At 33.1% G+C, this 19950-nt stretch overlaps 1 protein-coding gene across 1 annotated transcript in view; it reads right to left on the bottom strand.

The window, feature by feature from the left end:
- The window catches only part of LRRIQ1 (leucine rich repeats and IQ motif containing 1), a gene marked incomplete at both ends in the record, with an annotated part of 173926 nt that overhangs the window by 140854 nt on the left and 13122 nt on the right, over nucleotides 1–19950 (bottom strand). Inside the window, 7 exon segments of the mRNA XM_082850455.1 lie at nucleotides 2229–2271; nucleotides 2273–2302; nucleotides 2306–2345; nucleotides 4973–5069; nucleotides 6901–7051; nucleotides 9507–9659; nucleotides 15507–17144. Of these exon segments, the coding sequence (XP_082706581.1) occupies nucleotides 2229–2271; nucleotides 2273–2302; nucleotides 2306–2345; nucleotides 4973–5069; nucleotides 6901–7051; nucleotides 9507–9659; nucleotides 15507–17144 (2152 nt within the window).

The raw sequence follows: 19950 nt of genomic DNA, 5'->3' as shown, positions 1-19950 counted from the left end.
CATTACTTATAAAAAAAAAATGTCTTACCAATTTTGCCTGAAATTTACTCATGGGAAATTTCAGGCAAAGGAAAGCAAGAAATATAACGAAGATAACAAACCTTAAAATTTAAACTGAAATCCACCCAAATTAAAGTGAGTTATAAAAGATAAAGATTCGTGTAACTTCAGGGAAAAAAACATTAAAAATTATAATAAAATCTCTTTTCCAATTAAAATAAATCCATCTTTAAAATCATCAACGTGAAGTGAATTTAAAGAGCTTAAAGCAATTATCTTGTGCATTTAAAACATGCAAGAATAATGCCAGGTTAAGTAAAAATACTCAAGAGTCAAAAACTTGCTGCCAAAATAGAACCAATTATAGCAAATAATATAAAAACGTACAAAGTATTCTTTAAATGACTACAAAATTTATATGACCATATATGCCCAATATAATAGTTTATTTTTTGCTACATTTGACCAGAAAATAATCTGTACCTCAATATGTAATACATCTTAAGGATATCATTTTGAATTATATTTTAAATTAATATTTCAGTTATGATTAATAATAATAATTAAGACCATTTCTTTCTATAGTCACAGCACACAATATGTTTAAACATTAAAGAACTAACTTTGTAACTTTCAATTTATAGAATTAAATTTTAAACTATTACTTTAAAAGAGTATATTTCACATTGTTTCTGTTTCTACAATTAACCAGTTTAAGTAGAATGGAAAACATTCAGCATAAATTATTTCAAATAAAGTACCTTAAAGAGAGTGATAGAGTTGCTATTTTCAGTCACTAAATGCAAAGAAAGTAAAAAATGTACACTAATGTTTTCTAATAAAAAGAGTAATTAGAGTTAACATTGCTAATTAACTGCTGCAATAATATAGCTTAGTTAGAATTAGGAACAAATTAAACTCGAAACTACAAATGTAGAATATTTGGTATTCCTTCCAATTTTATTTCACCTCCTTAAGAAATATTATAGCATGGAATAGTGACTTATTAACTTATAAACACAAATCTATCTTTGTGCCCCTTCATAAGAGTTCTTAGCATCAATATATCATTGAAAGACAAAATCTGTGCTTTTCCCTTAACTCAACCAGAATCTCTGTAAGCAGTTCTTGAAGATGAAAAACAGACTCCAACTGGTCTTCAGAAAATCTACTTTCCCATGCATACTCTTCTCACACTCAATAAATACAGTGTTTTCATTGTACCCAACAGACAGCAAAGATGTCTTTTACTTTGTTTGCTGAGGGTGTATTACATAGAGATACCTCAGGTACATCAATTAATAACATGGCAGTTTTCACATAAGTCTTGCAGATATCCTATCCCAGGAAATCCACTGACTACAAAAAATCCCATACAGCACTGTTGGCAATGAAAATGAAGTGAATGGGAGTTCAAGCATTTCTTCTTACAAACAGCCTTTTTCTTTTTTTTCAAGCTTGCTTCAGTGAGTACCAATAAAGTAACATACATTATCAGTGCACTTGCCTTCATTCCAACAACAACAAAATTATTTCTGTATGTATTTTAAATTAAAATTTTACAATAAAAAATTTGTTTCAAAAGTATCAGTATTTCCATATGGGAGAAGTCATGAGTGGTCCCAAAGCAGGCAGCACAGACACATAGACAAATAAACATATTAAAGAACATTATACATTACATTTTAGAAATTATGCCTTGAAATGTTTGCAAAACAAAAGCTTGCTTTGTGAAAACCACTATATTTTTCCCAAATTAAAAAAAAAAATGGGGACTTCCCTGGTGGTGCAGTGGTTAAGAATCCACCTGCCAGTGCAGGGGACACGGGTTCGAGTCCTCATCTGGGAAGATCCCACATGCCGCGGGATCCCACTGTGCACCACAACTACTGAGCCTGTGCTCTAGAGCCTGCAAGACACAACTACTGAGCCCATGTGCCAGTTACTGAAGCCCGCGTGCCTAGAGCCCATGCTCCACAACAAGAGAAGCCACTGCAATGAGAAACCCGCACACCTGCAACAAAGATAGCCCCCGCTCACCGCAACTAGAGAAAGCCCGCGCACAGCAATGAAGACCCAACACAGCCATAAATAAATAAATAAATAAATAAATAAATTTATATTTTAAAAAAAGGGAGTTGATGGTGACTGATTAGATCCAATTCTCCCCAAACCTCCTCCAGAAATTCATAAAGTGCAACAAAGAAATCAAAATACCCACAACCTATCCTTCCATTGCAAATGGGAGATAAAGAAATTACAAGTTAAATTTCTTTCTAAGTGGGGTAATAAGTATCCAGGATCAACACAATCCAGGCTGAATCGACACTTGTACAGAGGAAATCCTACGGAAACTGAACGGATAAGTAAACACTGGAGGTGCCCCAGGGGTGGAAGAACCCATTTATTACCAACAAGGCCTCCCTCCAGAAAGAGAGAGCATCATCCTGAGTGGGATGACAGTACTGAGACCAAGTATATGAATTAAATTAATAAATGCAAATGGCCATGGTCTATATGAGAGAAAAACATTTAAGCTTGGATCAAAAAATAAAACCCAAATCCATTCTGTATACAAGTACATACATAAAACAAAGTGATTCAGAAATGTTAAAAAGTTTTTTTAGATTAGGCAAATACAAACAAAATGAAACCATGTAAGACAAGGTAGAATTCAGTCACAAAAGCATTAAAGAGACAAAGAATGGAACTTAAAATTTTCAAGGCTAAAATTCACAATAAAGATAACACAGTTAAGAATATCTGTGTAACAGCATGGAGCAACATTCATGACGCAGAAACAAAAGGATGTACACAAAGAAACAGGCTGATTAAGAACAGATACACAGCTCAGTGTTTTGTGACCACCTAGAGGGGTGGGATAGGGAGGGTGCGAGGGAGGGAGACACAAGAGGGAAGAGATATGGGAACATATGTATATGTATAACTGATTCACTTTGTTGTAAAGCAGAAACTAACACACCATTGTAAAGCAATTATACTCCAATAAAGATGTTAAAAAAAAAGAACAGATACATTCAATCTAGCTCAACTCCTTCAGTCCAAGGTAAATCAAGTACACATTTACGACCTAAAATAAAAGATCACTAATGTAGATCTTAAAGATGAAAATATATACTTTATATTCCAACAAAAAACAACAACCTTCTTTTCAAGTGCACACGAAACATTCCTGAAAATTAACCACATGTTAGAAAACCACAAGTTTCAAAAAGCAGATATGGCACAAAAATAATTCTCTGACTATAATTAAATAAAACTAGAAAAAATAACAACAAAAATGGTCTTTCCATGTGGAAATTTAAAATTTTAGGTAAAAGATAAAATACATCATATAATTGTAGAACAGACAAAAATACCTATACCTTATTCAGAAGTTACAGAATAAGCAGTGCTCGGAGTAAAATTTATAGACTTAAGTACTTATGTCAACAAGAGTGAAAAATGATAAATAATTAAATTACAAATTTAACTTAAAAATAGAAAAGAACAACATAATAAACAGAAGAAAAGCAAAAAAAGCAAAAAACAAAAAACTGCCATTAACATGTATTAATGGTAGGAGTGCAAAGTGGTACAACCCATATAAAGTGTGTCTGGCACTATCTTCCTAGATTAAAGATGTCCTTTGCCCCCCCCACCAAAAAAATATATATCAGGAAACTAACCTAAAGATATATCTGATGAAGTATGAAATGACATAGGTATCGGGTTAGTCATGATGGCAGTGTGGAAGATTGTAAACCATCCATTGTCCATCAACCAGAGACCAGTGGAATAAACTCTAGTGCATACACACAACTGAATACTATCAAGCCATAGAAAAACAATGCTATGAACTCCATATATGTTGTAAAATGAAAAAGAGCAAGATAAAGAACAGTACTTTAAATATTCTATATTTTGTGAAAGAATTAGCATATATACATATATTTCTTAGATATATGTATATGTATGTATATTTACAAACACACACATATATCACATATGTGATACACATGTATTATTATACACATATATACATAAATATCTGTATACAAAAGTAGATGGGATAACAGTGAAATGAAAAAGGATGAAAGCACAACCACTTTGAGTCTTCTTAAATGTAGTCTGTAGAAACATATATCTGTCTTAAATCTCAAAAATAAAACTGAATCAAAGGGAAAAGTGAACTAATTATATTTCAAATTCATAACATAATCACAAAGATAAAATACTTCAAGTGAGCACATCACTTTGGGGGACAAAGTGTAAGGGCCGAAAGAAATGCAAAAAAATCTCAAAATTAATTTAGAAGATTTCTTCTAAATACTTCTAAAATGCTTCTAATACTGGCATTGTTGTTTTGAAACTATTTTATGGCTAGTATAATCCATAGCAAATAGTTATATTAGTGTTGGTATCAACCAAGGACTACAGTGGAAGAGAAAATAACACAACTATAAAGTTCAAAAAGTAAATCTGGAGATATCAATATTTGATATCTTCAATCAAATTCACAGGACTGGACAATTTGAGTATCAAGCAGTATAATAAGAAAAGAGACTGAAATATTCTATATTATAAAATTCTATGAGTTCATTAGACCACTAAGAAAGAGAGAAGAGCAGGGAGAGAGAGAAAAGTGCAAAAGCAAAACAAAATAAATGAAACAAAGAAAATTCATTTGACACCACTGAAAGTAATGACCTTAGTGTAAAAGTCTATCAATATAAAGGTAGGCATTTATTCCTGTCTTTCCTCTACGAATGATTCCAAGGTAACCAAATAGTTATTAAATAAATGATTCCAGTTTTTAAAATGTGGAAGGAATGTTCAAATTAGAAAACTCATTTTTTGTATCCCCCACTGCATTAATTGATTCAGGCCACATTAATCAATGGATGAAAGCATTAGATAAAAGGTTTGTGGGAAACTTTATAATGGAACGTTTAGGCTATCACTCACATACCTAACATGCAACTGTAGCATCATTAAACGCAAATAATCACTGTATAACTCCTGACGTAAGGCAATACGAAGCACAGAGCAACCTCTATGAAAAATTCCTGCCAAAAAAGACTAAATTTTAATTAACTCAAGCATGTTGCACTAGCTTTCATTTACAGGACATGAAATATTTATAGGCATAGTGAAACAATTTTAATACATTAAAAGGAAGTAAATGGACAAACCCAAAATGTGGGACACTGTATAGGACAATTAACATAGGTTTTGCAACAGATCAATGGCATGGAGGAAAAAAAGTAGAAGGACTACTACAGATTAGATAGGACTTCAGACACCCATGTAAATGTAATATGTGGTCATTGTTTGTGTTATGATTCAAACAAACCCTGATAATTTTAAGAAAATAAGGAAATCTGGATTATGGATTATCAGTTGATAGAAGGAATCACTATTAATTTTATTAGGCAACACAATGCACTGTAGTTAAGTAAGAAAGGACCATATTATTAAAAACCATCTCCTGAGGTATGAAAGGATGAAACTTTATGATTTGGGGATTTGTTTTAAAAAAGAAAAAATACAGTAAAAAACAAAACAGTAATGATGGACCAAATGTTGACTATAGTATATGGAATCTCCATGTATTCATTTTGTAAATGTTTGAAATGTTCAACAATAAAAAAATGAAAGAAAAAACAAAATATTACATAGGCAAACAAATTAATACCAAGAAGGCCTAGGTAGAACCAGGCCTAAACACAGAAAGCAGGCTTACTTCTACTCCTCCACCTGCTCCCATCCCATTTCGTGATATTTCAGTACAGATCACATTTCCTAACCACCACAGAATGGAGAAGGTGGAAAGAATGTACCTTCTGGGGGTCCAATAATTTAAGCCATTATAGTATACCAGAGTAATGTTTTTATCTCGTTCATTATTTTCTGCCAGTCCTTGATTATTGATTAACCATCATTTAAGCCCTTATCAAGTCCCTTGAGAATCTCACAGTTAAATGAAAAAAAACCAAACAAACAGAATTTTAAGCCAGGTATTAAAAAACATGAGATTTTTATTTTAGACTTACCACACTGGAAATGTATAGAAGTGAGTTGAAGCTGAATTTCAGTGGGCAGAAGAGGGAAGTTGGGTAGTAAGAAGTGAGAGCAAGAACAGAACACTTTCACAAGACTTGACAGCAAGAGGAAGAGAGATGAGGCAATGGACGGCAATAGGAAGAATCTGACATGAGAAAGGTGATAAATGATGGAGGAAGGTACCAGAGGAGAATGACAGGTATATTTACCTAAAATAGAAGGGCTGGTCTTAAATAAGAAAAGACATTTTCATCACTGAATTTTATGGATTACAAAGAATAAGGATGGAAACACTATTGATATATAGGTATACAGACAGACAGATGGAGGGACAAAGATGATTAGGGAGATCCAAACTGATAAACTCTTTCTTTTATGTGGTATTAGTAGCCTTACCTAAAGAAGGAAAGGTTAGTCCAAGTGATGTATGTAGGTAAGGAGAGTAGTGTCATACCAGGAAACAGTTATGACAGTTGCTGAGAAGTACAGAAAGCATAGGGTCCATAAAAATATGATGGCAACAAACTAGGGTATTGTATTCTTCAGTAGAGTTCAGATCACTGTTGGTTATAAGAAAAGGAACAGGGAGGTGAATATACTAAATTTAAGGAGCTACTAACAACCACCCATTTGCCAGTGGTGGGAGCATATTCCTTTTATATATATTAAAACTAATTTTGTTTCCTTCATAAATCTGGATAAAAGATTAAATAAGTATGGCTTGGATAAAATAAGCAAATTAGTGATGGTGGCCTATTCTCAGAAAAGAATAAATGAAACAAAATATAATAATGAGAAATAAATGTCAATATATTTAAATTCCACTGTTCTCACCAATTCGAGTGATTTTATTATGTGAAAGTTCAAGATTTTGGATATTAGTGCAGCCATCCAAACCATGAAAAGAAGTCAGCTGATTTTTATTAAGAAGAACAACACAGAGATTTTCTAAATTTTCACAGTTGATAGTCTCAATATTGTTTTCCTAAAACAAAGAACAAATGTAATTAGTTTTATTTCAATGGCTTATTAATGAAACATTTAAAGCTTGCAAAAAGAGGGAAGATGAGATATATGATCTTTAAATGAATATCTGAATCCCTAATTTTAAGATAACTATGTAGAGTGTTATACTATCTAGATGAAAATACTAAGTAACCAAATAAATGATTTTGTATTTATTAATAATCTTTTAAAATATAGAAAACACAGAGGATCATATAACAAAATATTTCAAACTATCTAAATGAACAAGAGTGAACATTTGGTCATAGTTGCTAAAAAACTTATTTTAAAGAAACCAAACATGGAAAAATTTGAAATCTCCCCATTTCCCTTCCTCAGTCCCTTTTGCTATCTTTCCCTCCAAAGAATACCAATACCATGAATTAGGTATATATCTCATGTATAGATTTATACTTTTACTAAACATGCACATCTCTGCAATACATAATATTGGTCTCAATGTCAAGATCATATGTCATGGATGCAACATCAATTCTCTTCTTTTAAGATTTCAGAAAGATAAATGGGCTTCTAAGAATCTTAATGGTATAGTCCTACAACATCCTTCTCAAAAATATGAATATAGCCTTTGTCTAATGGAGTAAACTTAATAAGAAGCATAGGAAACAAAGTTTGAAAAGAAAATCATATTGGTGGAAGCACAGTCAGTTTGAATTGAAAATAATATAATCTAAAATAAAAATAAAACTCTAGCACCCCCCCCAACCTTCTACGAGAAAGAAACATTGAGAAAAATTCTCAGCTGCAAAACAGGACACTTCTTATGGAAAAGAAAGTATGCCTTTGGGGATTCCCTGGTGGTGCAGTGGTTAAGAATCCACCTGCCAATGCAGGGGACATGGGTTCGAGCCCTGGTCCGGAAAAATCCCACATGCCAAAGAGCAACTAAGCCCGTGCACCACAAGTACTGAGCCTGTGCTCTAGAGCCCGCGAGCCACAACTACTGAGCCTGTATGTTGCAACTACTGAAGCCCACACACCTAGAGCCCGTGCTCCACAATGAGAAGCCACTGCAATGAGAAGCCCGCGCACCACAATGAAGAGTAGCCCCTGCTTGCCACAACTAGAGAAAGCCCATGCACAACAATGAAGAACCAACGCAGCCAAAAATAAATAAATAAATAAATGGGGAAAAAAAAAAAAGAAAAAGAAAGTATGTCTTGAGAATGGAGTTAAAAGCCTAGTGGACAGAACCAAGAGTCACAGAGACCCATTCCCATGGAGCAGAACCAAGTCCTTATTAATAACTGATGGTAGTTTCTTAGCTATGGACCAGGGCTGGTCCATGAGCTTCTTGTTTTCTCCCATATTGAATGGTAACAACTCTTGTAATTAATCAAGTCCTCTCTCACCACTGTATGTGGGTGTGGGGGAGGGAAGACAACTTTTCCTTTAACTTCATAGATCTCTGAGTTGAAAGAACTTTCTCTGAGCAGATCATCTCCACTTGGATCTGATTTAGATGAGAAGATTCTGTGCTCAAGTCTGAGTCTGATGCCATGAGTTAATGAGACTTTGGGGTCTTTGGGACATGAGTCCTTTTGCATGCGGGAAGGATGTGACTCATTAGGAGCCAGGGGCCAGACTGCAGGAGGTTGTTACTTTGTAAGCAGTTCCAATAAACCTCACAACCCAATATTCACACATCCACATAGTCCCCTCCCACATGAACTGAAAGCTCAGCCAATAGAACACAAGCTAGCATGATGCCAGCAGATGCTTGACAAGCACTTCATATTGAAGCTTGTCTTTTTGGAAAGCTCACCCTTTTAAGATTCCCAAGAAAGCACAGAGAGAGAGAGAGAGAGAGAGAAATTCCAAACTCCCAAGGCACCAGACATGTAGAAGAAGGCATTTTGGACATTCCAGCCCCAGCTGCAAATTACATAAGAGACCCAGGCAACATGGTATGAAGCAGATGAAATGCCCAGATAAGTCTGGCCTCAATTCATGGCCCACAGAACTGTGAGCAAAAAAAGTGGTTGCTGTTTTTAATTAACTAAATAATGTGGTCATTTGTTATGCAGCAAAAAGTAACAAAACAATAACTATATCATCTGCAAATAGAGAGAGTTTCCAGGTCATACCATCTAATCACCTTCCCTGTATGGTTCTCACAAATTTTGGCCCTTGATCTCTTTTAGACCCTGAGTTATAGGTTACTTTAGTAAATGTTTCTTCAAAATTGTCATTTCTTAAAATGTACACCTGAATTACACCTTACTCCACTTTATTTATTATTATAAATATTTATAATAATAAATATTATATATAAATTTATTTATTATAAAATAATAAAATAAATATTTTATTATAAAATAAATATTTTATTATAAAATATTATATTATTATAAAATATTATAATATAAATATTTATATTATTATAAAATAAATATTGAGAACATAGGACATACCTGTGCATCAATGTACTTTAACTTTTTGCAGTTACTCAGGCTGTGCAAAGAGGTTAATCCACAGCGCTGAAGAGACAGAAACTGAAGATTTGTACACTCTGCCAGTGTGGAGAGACTACAACCTGGCAAATCTTGAAGTGTTACTGTTGTAACCTAGGGAATTCAAGAAAATTGGAACACATAACATTATCTAACTATAATGAATATAAACTGCACTAGCCTTGCAAAATTGTTTTAAAAACTTCATCTAAAAAAAGTAATGCTATATATTGAAACCTACACTTATTAACAACTCAATTTCATTTAAGCTATCTGGCCATTTTGCCAATTTTGTTCCCCTCATAGAAAGACAAAATAATGCAGTCATTCATGTCCAATTCAAGTTCAAAACTAATATGCATAGAAGCAATAATAATATTGTAATCATTTATTAGTTCACTCCCTGATTTTTCACCAAATTCATTTTCCTTGTTTTTCATGTCCCTTGGCATTATTTTCAGGATTGCACTATATAAATGTTTAAGATCTGTGTTTGACAGTATCTTAGGGATACCTGGATAGTACCAGAAGCCACAATGGGTCAGGGGATAGATTTTATATCCAACCTGCCATGCTTCAACTAGAATACCTTAGCTATCTTCCAAAAAAGAAGCAAGTTTAACTGAGAAGAGATATTATAGAACCTGTAATAAGTAGAAGCATGCAATAATAATTGAACCATGCAATAAAAACTACATTCTATTATGTCTTCTGTATTATAAAGGTATGAATCATTCCATACTACTGAATAATGTAATATACCCAGCGCATATAGAATCTGCGGTATAAAAAATCATGAATAGCTCTTAACATACATTTACAACATTTCTTATTATTGAGATATTACTGTAGACTCAATGCTTCCTCTTTTCCTAAGGCACTTTTCTCTTTTTAAGTCTTTTCAACTAAAGAAAATTCAATATCAAATAATGTATTCAACTTTATGGTATGCACATTAAGGACTACGCTTAGAGTTCTACAAGAATATGTCAGATAGAAATATTTTGAGATTACTGAAAAGCACTCCACTTATTAAACTCAAGAGCTCTCACCTAAGTAAAACTGGCACAGTAATAATGTAATAATATGTTGGTTCTTCACCATAATTGAGTCCGTGCACTAAAATAACTATATAAGCTAAATTGCTTTATAGTAAAAATACTTTCATACTGCCACATCACAAGTCCTAAGGCCAGGTTTCCCATGTACTGAATAACAATTCTAAAATGATTAGCTTTATAGTATATATCATACTAGTGTATATCTTACTCGAAAGAAATTTTTTAAATGTTTTATTGAAATTGAAAGCATTATTACTTCAAAAAACCTGGAAAAAGTATAAAATTCTTAAGTGCAGTAACTCCTCTTCATGGGAAATATTTCCTGTGCATTAAAGTTTTACATTTACATATTTATGTAAGTAAATGGGCAGACCATATGTTCATGGAGATAGAAGGGATTAGACTACTCCTTGCTTTAAGTAGCAAAAGCAATAACTGATTATTTTTAAAACTTTGGGTGAATAAAAGTTTCTAGTTTCATAATGATTTTAGGCATTTCTCAATTACTCATAATGTAAAACAACTTTTGAAACAAATTTCTTTTTTATAATTTTTCAGAAAGAAAAATATTAATCTACTTGTGTCAGGATAACTGCTGTGTAATGCCCACTTAATTTGTCCACAAAGAGATACTATAAATTCTGTAACTGGAAAACTGGCTCTATACTAAAAAACTGAACACACTATTTAGAACTGAGCACTTAAAAACTGAAAACCCTACAGCTGCAGCTTTATAGTAACAAATGCTGCTCTACCTTATAATATATATTATCCAGCCTGATTTAATAATATGCTGCTTACAATCAACTATATAAGCACAATTAAGTTCTAGTTATGATGTGGCAACCTCTCTAATTTAATTACAGTACAGGAGTGACAGCTGTTGCAGTATCCTTGTTGATGGTGTCTACTTGTGAATATGAGGTATTCCATGGTACTTCCTCCTCCCTTTTATTAAAGATTTAAAATTTTTCCTTATGATATAGCAAGTTATTCTCTACCGCACTCATTTTTTCCAAACTTATGAGATCAAATAAACTTTTACATTCATCATTTTGATACATGCATGACAATAATTACATAAATAGAACTGCCTTATGCTCTAAAAATTAAGGTCAAAGAGAATTAGTACTCACAGGTGTTCATTACTGCATGGTCAGCCTGATAAAAGAGCAACTGGGGCATAGTGGATGGTCGCTAAATTCTTCTTAAATAACTAAACGAATAAACTGTCCTAGCCCTATGGCAAAACTAAAATATTTATAGCATTCATAGTTTCGTTCCCTTACAAAGGATAATATAAAAATATTTGGAAGATTAATATTTTTGGTCTCTCATGACTTGAAAATGAACTACTCCATCTATAGAAAACCTATGAATCATTCATTATATTTTGATAAAAGATCACAAATCAGTTTTCCACTTAATCGTCTATATTTCCCCAAATCCTTGACAGTTTTGGTAAATAAAATGACCTAAAATAGCTACAGATTTTTTATAGAGTTCACTCTCAGTTACTCTTGAGTTCAACCGAAGCAGTGTCAGTCATCTATGGTAGACTGTAATTACAAAAGTAATGAAAGCAATGACTGTTTTGCTTTATGTTCAGTGCCACAATCTCAAATCTATTCAACCTGGAGAAATAATATTGTTCAAAAACTCAGCGGCAAAGAGACTGAATCTGAGGTATGATTAGTGGCTTAAATGAATGAGAATATAACTTCAAGTAAATCATGTGCCATCACAACACCAGTTAATTACAATTTGCCTTGAATGAAGTGAGACATTCAGCCCCTAAAATGTTATCATCCATGCCATGTTATAAAGCCATAGCAAAAAATCCTTAAGCTAGTACCCTTTTTTTGTGGTTGCTATTTAAGGCAAGTTACCATTAGTAGCAAAATGCCCAAAATAAAAGAAAGATGAATTAGTTAAAGCATTCAACTAGGAAAAAGAAAACTATGTTAGTTGTCAATAATCACTTCTTTTCAGTCATATCCTTTTGGGATATTATTCCATATAGTAGATGATCCAGCATTTTCAATGTTATAACGTATTTGATGAAAGAGGCTATTAAGCAGCCCTCAAAAATCCATTTGCCTTTCTCTTCAGATGTTTGAGATCCACATTTGACAATGACTATCATATATGTTAGGAGCGTAAGACCAGATTCTTCACATACGGTATTTAAAAAGTCAACAATCCTATAAAGTAGGTATTGCTCTTCCCAGTTTATAGAAAACAAAACTGAGGCTCAGAAAGGGAAAGATCAAGCACCTTGCACAAGGTGACACAGCCAGTAAATGGCAGAAATAAAATTAGAACCCTGATCTTATTTGATACAGGGATTCTTAGTACTTTATTAAATTACATTCAAGTAATGTTTATATTAATTTCATTTTTAATCAATACAACCTAGCTAAATTGTGAAGCTGATAATAATATGGAGATAAGATTGACATTCAGTTGGACTTCTTTTTCCATCCCTTTATCCATCCTCCCACTCATCCATCTCACAGTCAAGTAATGAAAACCACTATTTGTCTGGCAATAAATAAAGAAGTATGGACAAGAGGCAGACCTGAATCATGTCCTGAAGGCTCAAAGTGAGAGAGTAACATAAGCAAAATGAATTGACTACTGGGTGAAATTCCAGAAGAATAAATTTTTCTCTTCTAAAGGTTTACTCCAGAAGGACTTTACAAAGGTGGCAGATAATGACAAAGACGTGAAGCTAAGAGATTAGAAAATCAAAGTAAGGAAGTTACAAGATGTTTTTTATAACACTTCAGCACTTACATGGCACATGCACTTATATTTTCATGTTTATACTGTATATTTGATGCTTCAAAGAAAAATTAAATGTTTGAAATAGTTGTTTGAGTAGTAGTCAAAGGATTACAGGGTACTTTAGAACATTGCTTCTCAAATTAGTCCATGAGCCAGCACCAACAGCATCACCCAGGGGCACTGTAAAAATGCAGTACGCTGCATTAGATCACCAGACCTAAAGAATCAGAATCAACGTTTTAACAAATCCCCAGGTGATCTGTATACACATTACAGTTTACAAGGTCTTGCTCTAACAAGTATAAGAAAAGGTTAATCCTCACTTTATGTAAATTGACAGGAGTTCCATAGAAGGAACAGAGTGGGCAGAAGAAGAAACACCAAGGAGAAAGAGGTTCATACGTCTTAACTTTCTCAGTGCTCCTCTCACTGGACAAAACAGAGAACCACAACGAAAGAGAAGAGCACTACTGGTTTCTTGAACTATTGAAACAAATACTGTAGGCAAGAAGCTGTCACTCATGCCTAGCCCAAATAGATATTCATGAAGAAAATTATTTTAAATAAAATAAAAGTGTTAGTATCTAATGTCATCCATTCAGAAAGCCTGCAGCAACATCTTAGGTAAAGTAGGAAAAGAATGATTCCAGAGATAACATGGCTAAAGAAAAAAAATGTAGTAGAAGAGCTATTGAGAGATTTTATATGTAACTCTATAGGTCTGATAGATATGAAAAATACATTGCCTAGGAAAAAAAAATACACTTCAAAGTAGTTCTTGTTCTTTATACTGCTCTTTCACATCCCAGAGATCTCTTTAAATCCTACTATCTTGTTATTCTCTCACAGAATACCCTGAAATCTTATATAGCAAATATCAAAATCTGCAGTAATGTATTTATGTGTATTTATTTGTTTAATGCCTTTTTGTCTACCATAGTCAGATCCATAAGGGCAAAGACTGGGGTTTGTTTCTGTCCCTTTAATCTAACAATAAATATGGATTGATCATATTAGACAGATGAATATTTGCTGAGTGAATGAATCAAATAATGCATATGTATTAATAAGAATGTTTCCTTTTCTAGGCATCTACCTATACCAAGAAACTAAATAAATTTTATAAATACATTTGAGTTTCAGGCCCCAGATAAACATATGTATTTTAATCTTAAATCCTTTCTAGAACTTCACTATTTGAAATATTCTTTCCTGTTTTTCTACACATTTTTTAGTTTCTGTCTTATTTGTGATTGAAACTCTGTTTCCATAAACATAGAAAATTAGTAGCATTTGGTGACAACGACTTTAAATTTCAGGCATAGACGTACCATGTTTATATAGCAAGTGACTAAATAACTCTGTTTCTATATAGAAATTCTAGAGTCTTCCATTGTTGTAAGCCCTTCTTTCACAGCACTTGCGAAATCCACTTCAAGGAAATCCACTTCCTCCCGAAAGGAGCCACTAGGTGGTGTTGTGGCCCAGGACTAAAGCAGACTAACTCCTGAGTATCAAGCTAGGAGTTTCCTTTTCTAATTCAGCTCTACATTCCCAGATACCTCCATTCTTGGAAGCCTAGTAATGGCTATAGGGCCCTTGAACACAGGTTTCAAGACAAATCAAAGCTCTTCATAGTGCTTCACTGAAGGAGAAGATGACCTGAATACTTTTAATTGAGGAGATCTTTTAAGTGCAACCTCTCTCAAATAGGAGAAATATTTCATTAGCAACTTCACTGATTGAGAGACAAAAAAAAGCAGACTCCAAGAAACAGAGAACAAACTAGTGGTAACCAGTGGGGAGAGGGAAGGGGGGAGAAGCAATATAGGGGTAGGGGATTAAGAGGTACAAACTATTATGTATAAAGTAAGCTACAAGGATATGCTGTACAACACAGGGAATATAACCAGTATTTTATAATAACTATAAATGGGGTATAACCTTTAAAAATTATGAATCACTATATTGTACACCTGTAAGCTATATATTGCACATCAACTACGCTTCAATTAAATAAATAAATAAAATACGCCTTCTATTAAGATTTTTAAAGTTACATTTTAGTGAACCAATCACAATTCAGTATGAAAAAAGTATTATAAAATACCTGCTGTAAAGTATTCCAAGGGCCACACTGAAGAATTTCTAGTGTACTCAAAGGGGGCATCACGTTGACTGGGCATTTTACAAGTCTCTTTCTCCTAACAATTTTCTTCTGTTGATTTTGCTTGAAAATTTCAAACCAGGGTTTAAATGATTTTATCCAAGCAAGCCTCTTTTCCTCAACAGAAAATGTAAGTGTTGGCTCTGGTACAGAGCAGGTCACTATATTTTCACATTCAGTTCTATTTTCATGACATTCTTCTGGAATTTCTTTAATCTGAGACTTCAGAGAGTTAACTTCTTTAAAAACCAAAGAGTTTTTTGCAGTATTGCCACCCAAGTCTTCACAAGGAGCACCTCTACCTAAAATATAATTTTGCTTGTTTATTTTGCCTTCTACATTTATCATAGCATCATTGGTGTTAAAAACCAAGTCACTATTCAGAGCACTGCCTTTTGGGTTCTCCTCAGTTTCTTTAGATTTTAAATCAATTTCTTTTTCTTGTAGTGTTATATTTTCCCCTATATCTGCAGGATTTTCTAATTTTAGTGGTAGTGGTTTTTGTTTTATTGAAATCACTGAAATTTTCTTCATATTATTGTCTTCATGTAATGTTCCATTTTGTTCTGATATCTCTTCTTTTTCTACTTGTTGTATCTTATTCTGTTGATTATCATCGATTATTTTCTGTGCTTCATTGTTTACCTCATTAATTTCTTGATTATGTCCTAATATTATTATTTGGGTTTCTTGTCTCATAATCTCATTTATGGAAGGTTTCATGACTTCTTTTTGTATTTGAGAGTTTAATTCTTGCAGCTGAAACTGTTCTTTCACATTTTCTTTTAGATCTAGGTTTTCCAATTGAGTTTTTTGGTCTATGTTTTCATAATTCCTTGCTTTTTTGACCAATTCTTCTGAACATTGTTTTGCTAGGTTTTCATTTTCTTCTTCCATTTTAAATACTGGCAAAATTGCTTGGCTTGATATAGATTCTTTTAATTGCACTTGTATTGATTCTTTCAATACAAGGTGTCTATCTACATTTTCTCTCTTATTCAATTCTTCAACTGGCAAAGGGGGAGCACCTTTCCACTTCTTTGACTTTTCATCCCCTAGTCTTCGGGCTACATCATCCTTATTCTTTGATCTATCTTCGACAGTTAAATATTTGGCATTATAATCTCCGTTTTTTAATGCTCTACTTATTATTAGCTGTTTTCTTGCAGCTTCTCTTAATCTCAATTTTTCCTTCTTTAGTTGTTGCTCTCTTTCTTGTCTCAGGATGTTCTTTTTTTCTTCATATTCTTTTTCTCTCCTTTTCCTTCCCTCTTGCTTCTGCTTTTTTATCTCTTCTTCTAGTCTTTGTTCCTCCTCTAATCTTTTTCGTTTTTCTTCTTCCATTTGTCGTATTTTTGCTTCCATTTCCTTCCACTCTTGAGCTTTCCTTTTCTTACTTTCTATTTGTTCCTTTATGATTGGGCCATATTTTTGGTAGGCCACAAATGCTTTATATTTAGCTTGAATTTTTACAGCTGCATTATGCTGCAGTTTTAACAAACGCATTTTTTCTTTTTCCTGTAGGTCTTTAAATTTTTTTCTTTCTTCTTCCATTTGTAAATGCAAGTTTCTAATAAATTCCTAAAATAAAGTAAGATAAATAGTAGTCAGCATAAATTAAATGTGAGATGTTACTAAAGTATCCAAAATATAGATTGAGAACAAATACTAAAACTGAAATCATAGTAAAGTCAATACAAAATTTACTTAGAGGAACTAATTTATTTTAAGGGGTATATTAATTTTTTAAATATTTAGGAGCTTCTATCAAGTTAGTAAGTTGATACTGTAATGTTATGGCTATACTAAGCCACCCAGACACAGATTGAGGAATTCCTTGAAGATAGAAAGCTTATGAAATTTGAATGATACAGAGAAAAAGAAAGAAAAGCCTCAAGCTAAAATCTGTGTAGGAGAAAAGGACTTCAGACTTTCCGAGATGGGAGTTCTGATAAAGGAACTAGCACAGGGACTGCAGAAGTGGGGAATTATTTTGTGACTTATAATACCAGGAAGGTGAGGTAGTACATACAAATAAGCCTAGTTACACATCTTAACCTTTCTCAACTATTAAGAAAGTTGATAAACACATTTTGCATTAAGTGAGATAATCTGGAGGTAGGTGAGAAAATATCATTGTCACTAATGTTCTAAAACAAAAGTAAACAGATCAACAAAATTTGGCAAATATTTGAGAAAAACTAACACAAAAGATGTGAGGCAATAAAAATGCTTCAATAAGAAGATGGAAGAACCAATTTCTGAGAAAAGAGCTATTTAAGTAAAAATTAAAATAAAGATATTTTTAAGAAAAAAATGTGTAAACAAGAATAACCTCATACAAAAATGAAATGCAAGTCCTCAAATAAAAATATATGACTCACTCAAATAAAAAAATCAATATAAAATTGCTGAACAGCTGATTGCCTAAACAAAAACTTCAAAATTAGGTGTCTCCCAAAACAACATATAAAACACAAAGCTATGAAATATATGTCAGAGATGTTCAGGTGTAAAGAGGATCAACACAGAGACCTCAACATATGACTGATAGGAGTTCCAAAATGAAGAACTGAGAAAAACCAAAGGAAAGAGAATCATAGAAAAATATGTTTTCTAAACCAAAAACAACAAAAGGCTGTTAAGATACAGAGTTAACTTCACACACACACACACACACACACACACTGATACACTCATATACTAGATACTAGCAATATTTCAGAACACTCCATGAAGGCAAGGATTATTTTCTGTTTTATTCACCGCTGTATCTTTTTTTTTTTTTTTTTTTCACCGCTGTATCTTGAGTACTTACGGAAGTGCCTGGACACAGTAGAAAACCAGCAAATATGTGTGGATGAATGTAAAAAGCGAAAAATCCCAAAGCTTCAAAAGAATGTAATGAATGAGTATCAAATTTGCAATCACAGATGGCATGTGAAAAAATAAATAAATATGCAATGGAGTTATATCTTTAAATTGTTAAAACTAAATGGTAATAAACCTGCATTCTGTGTCCAAGAAAACTAATCATTCAGTTTTAAAAGCAAAATAAAAGCATTTTCAATTGTGCAAAGATTGAGAAAATTTGCTGTCCAAAAGTACATTTTTGACAAGTATTTAGCTATATACTGCAGGAAGGGAAAACTGAGTCCAGAAAGCAGAGGAAGACTGGATTCAAAGAACACTAATGATCAAAGAAACCCTTAACACTTAGCACTTAAATTTTTTATTCTGTCTTCTTCTTCCCATCATTTCACTTAAGGACTCAGCTGCCAGCTTACTGCTGCTCCTTTTTAGGTAATGTCTTTTTTTCTGGCTGCTTTTAAGATTTTTCCCTCTTGTCTTGAATTTCAATACTATTAAATCCTCAGGTGTGATTTTCTTTGTATTGATTCTACTTGGAGATCTTTAACCATCTTCAAATGTTCAGACTGATTTTTCTAAAACAATTTGAAACCATTTCAACTATTATCTCTTTACACATAGGTTCTGCCCCATTCTCTACACTCCTTCCAAGATTACTATTATACACATTTTTTATATTTTCATTATGTATCACATATTTCTTGTATACTTTTCTGCTTTTCCCATTATTTTTTGCCCTCTCTGTGCTTAAATTTGGGTATTTTCTATTGACTTCCCTTCAGCTTCATTAATGTTCTCACCTGCTGTGTCAAACCTACTGTCAAACTTATCCACTGAAATTTTATTTTTATACACTGAACTATTTCAACTCTAGAATATATACTTGGTATTTCATTAAAGATTCTAATTTTCTTTTCATATCACCTGTTTAATTATTTTGCTACTGCATGATAGTTATAGGGTTTTTTTTAACATCTTTATTGGAGTATAATTGCTTAACAATGGTGTGTTGGTTTCTACTTTATAACAAAGTGAATCAATTATACATATATCCCCATATCTCTTCTCTCTTGCATCTCCCTCTCTCCCACCCTCCCTATCCCACCCCCTAGGTGGTCACAAAGCACCAAGCTGATCTCCCTGTGCTATGTGGCTGCTTCCCACTAGCTATCAGTTTTACATTTGGTAGTGTATACATATATATATGTCCATGCCACTCTCTCGCTTACCCTTCCCCCTCCCCATGTCCTCAAGCCCATTCTCTAGTAGGTCTGCATCTTTATTCCCATCTTGCCCCTAGGTTCTTCATGACCATTTTTTTTTTTTTAGATTCCATATATACGTGTTAGCATACGGTATTTGTTTTTCTCTTTCTGATTTACTTCACTCTGTGACAGACTCTAGGTCCATCCGCCTCACTACAAATAACTCAATTTCGTTTCTTTTTATGGCTGAGTAATATTCCATTGTATATATGTGCCACATCTTCTCTATCCATTCATCTGCTGATGGACAT

Source organism: Leucopleurus acutus, assembly GCF_964270905.1.
Source record: "Leucopleurus acutus genome assembly, chromosome: 11".
Classification (NCBI taxonomy): Eukaryota; Metazoa; Chordata; class Mammalia; order Artiodactyla; family Delphinidae; genus Leucopleurus; species Leucopleurus acutus.
This window is presented reverse-complemented; position numbering and strand designations above follow the sequence as displayed.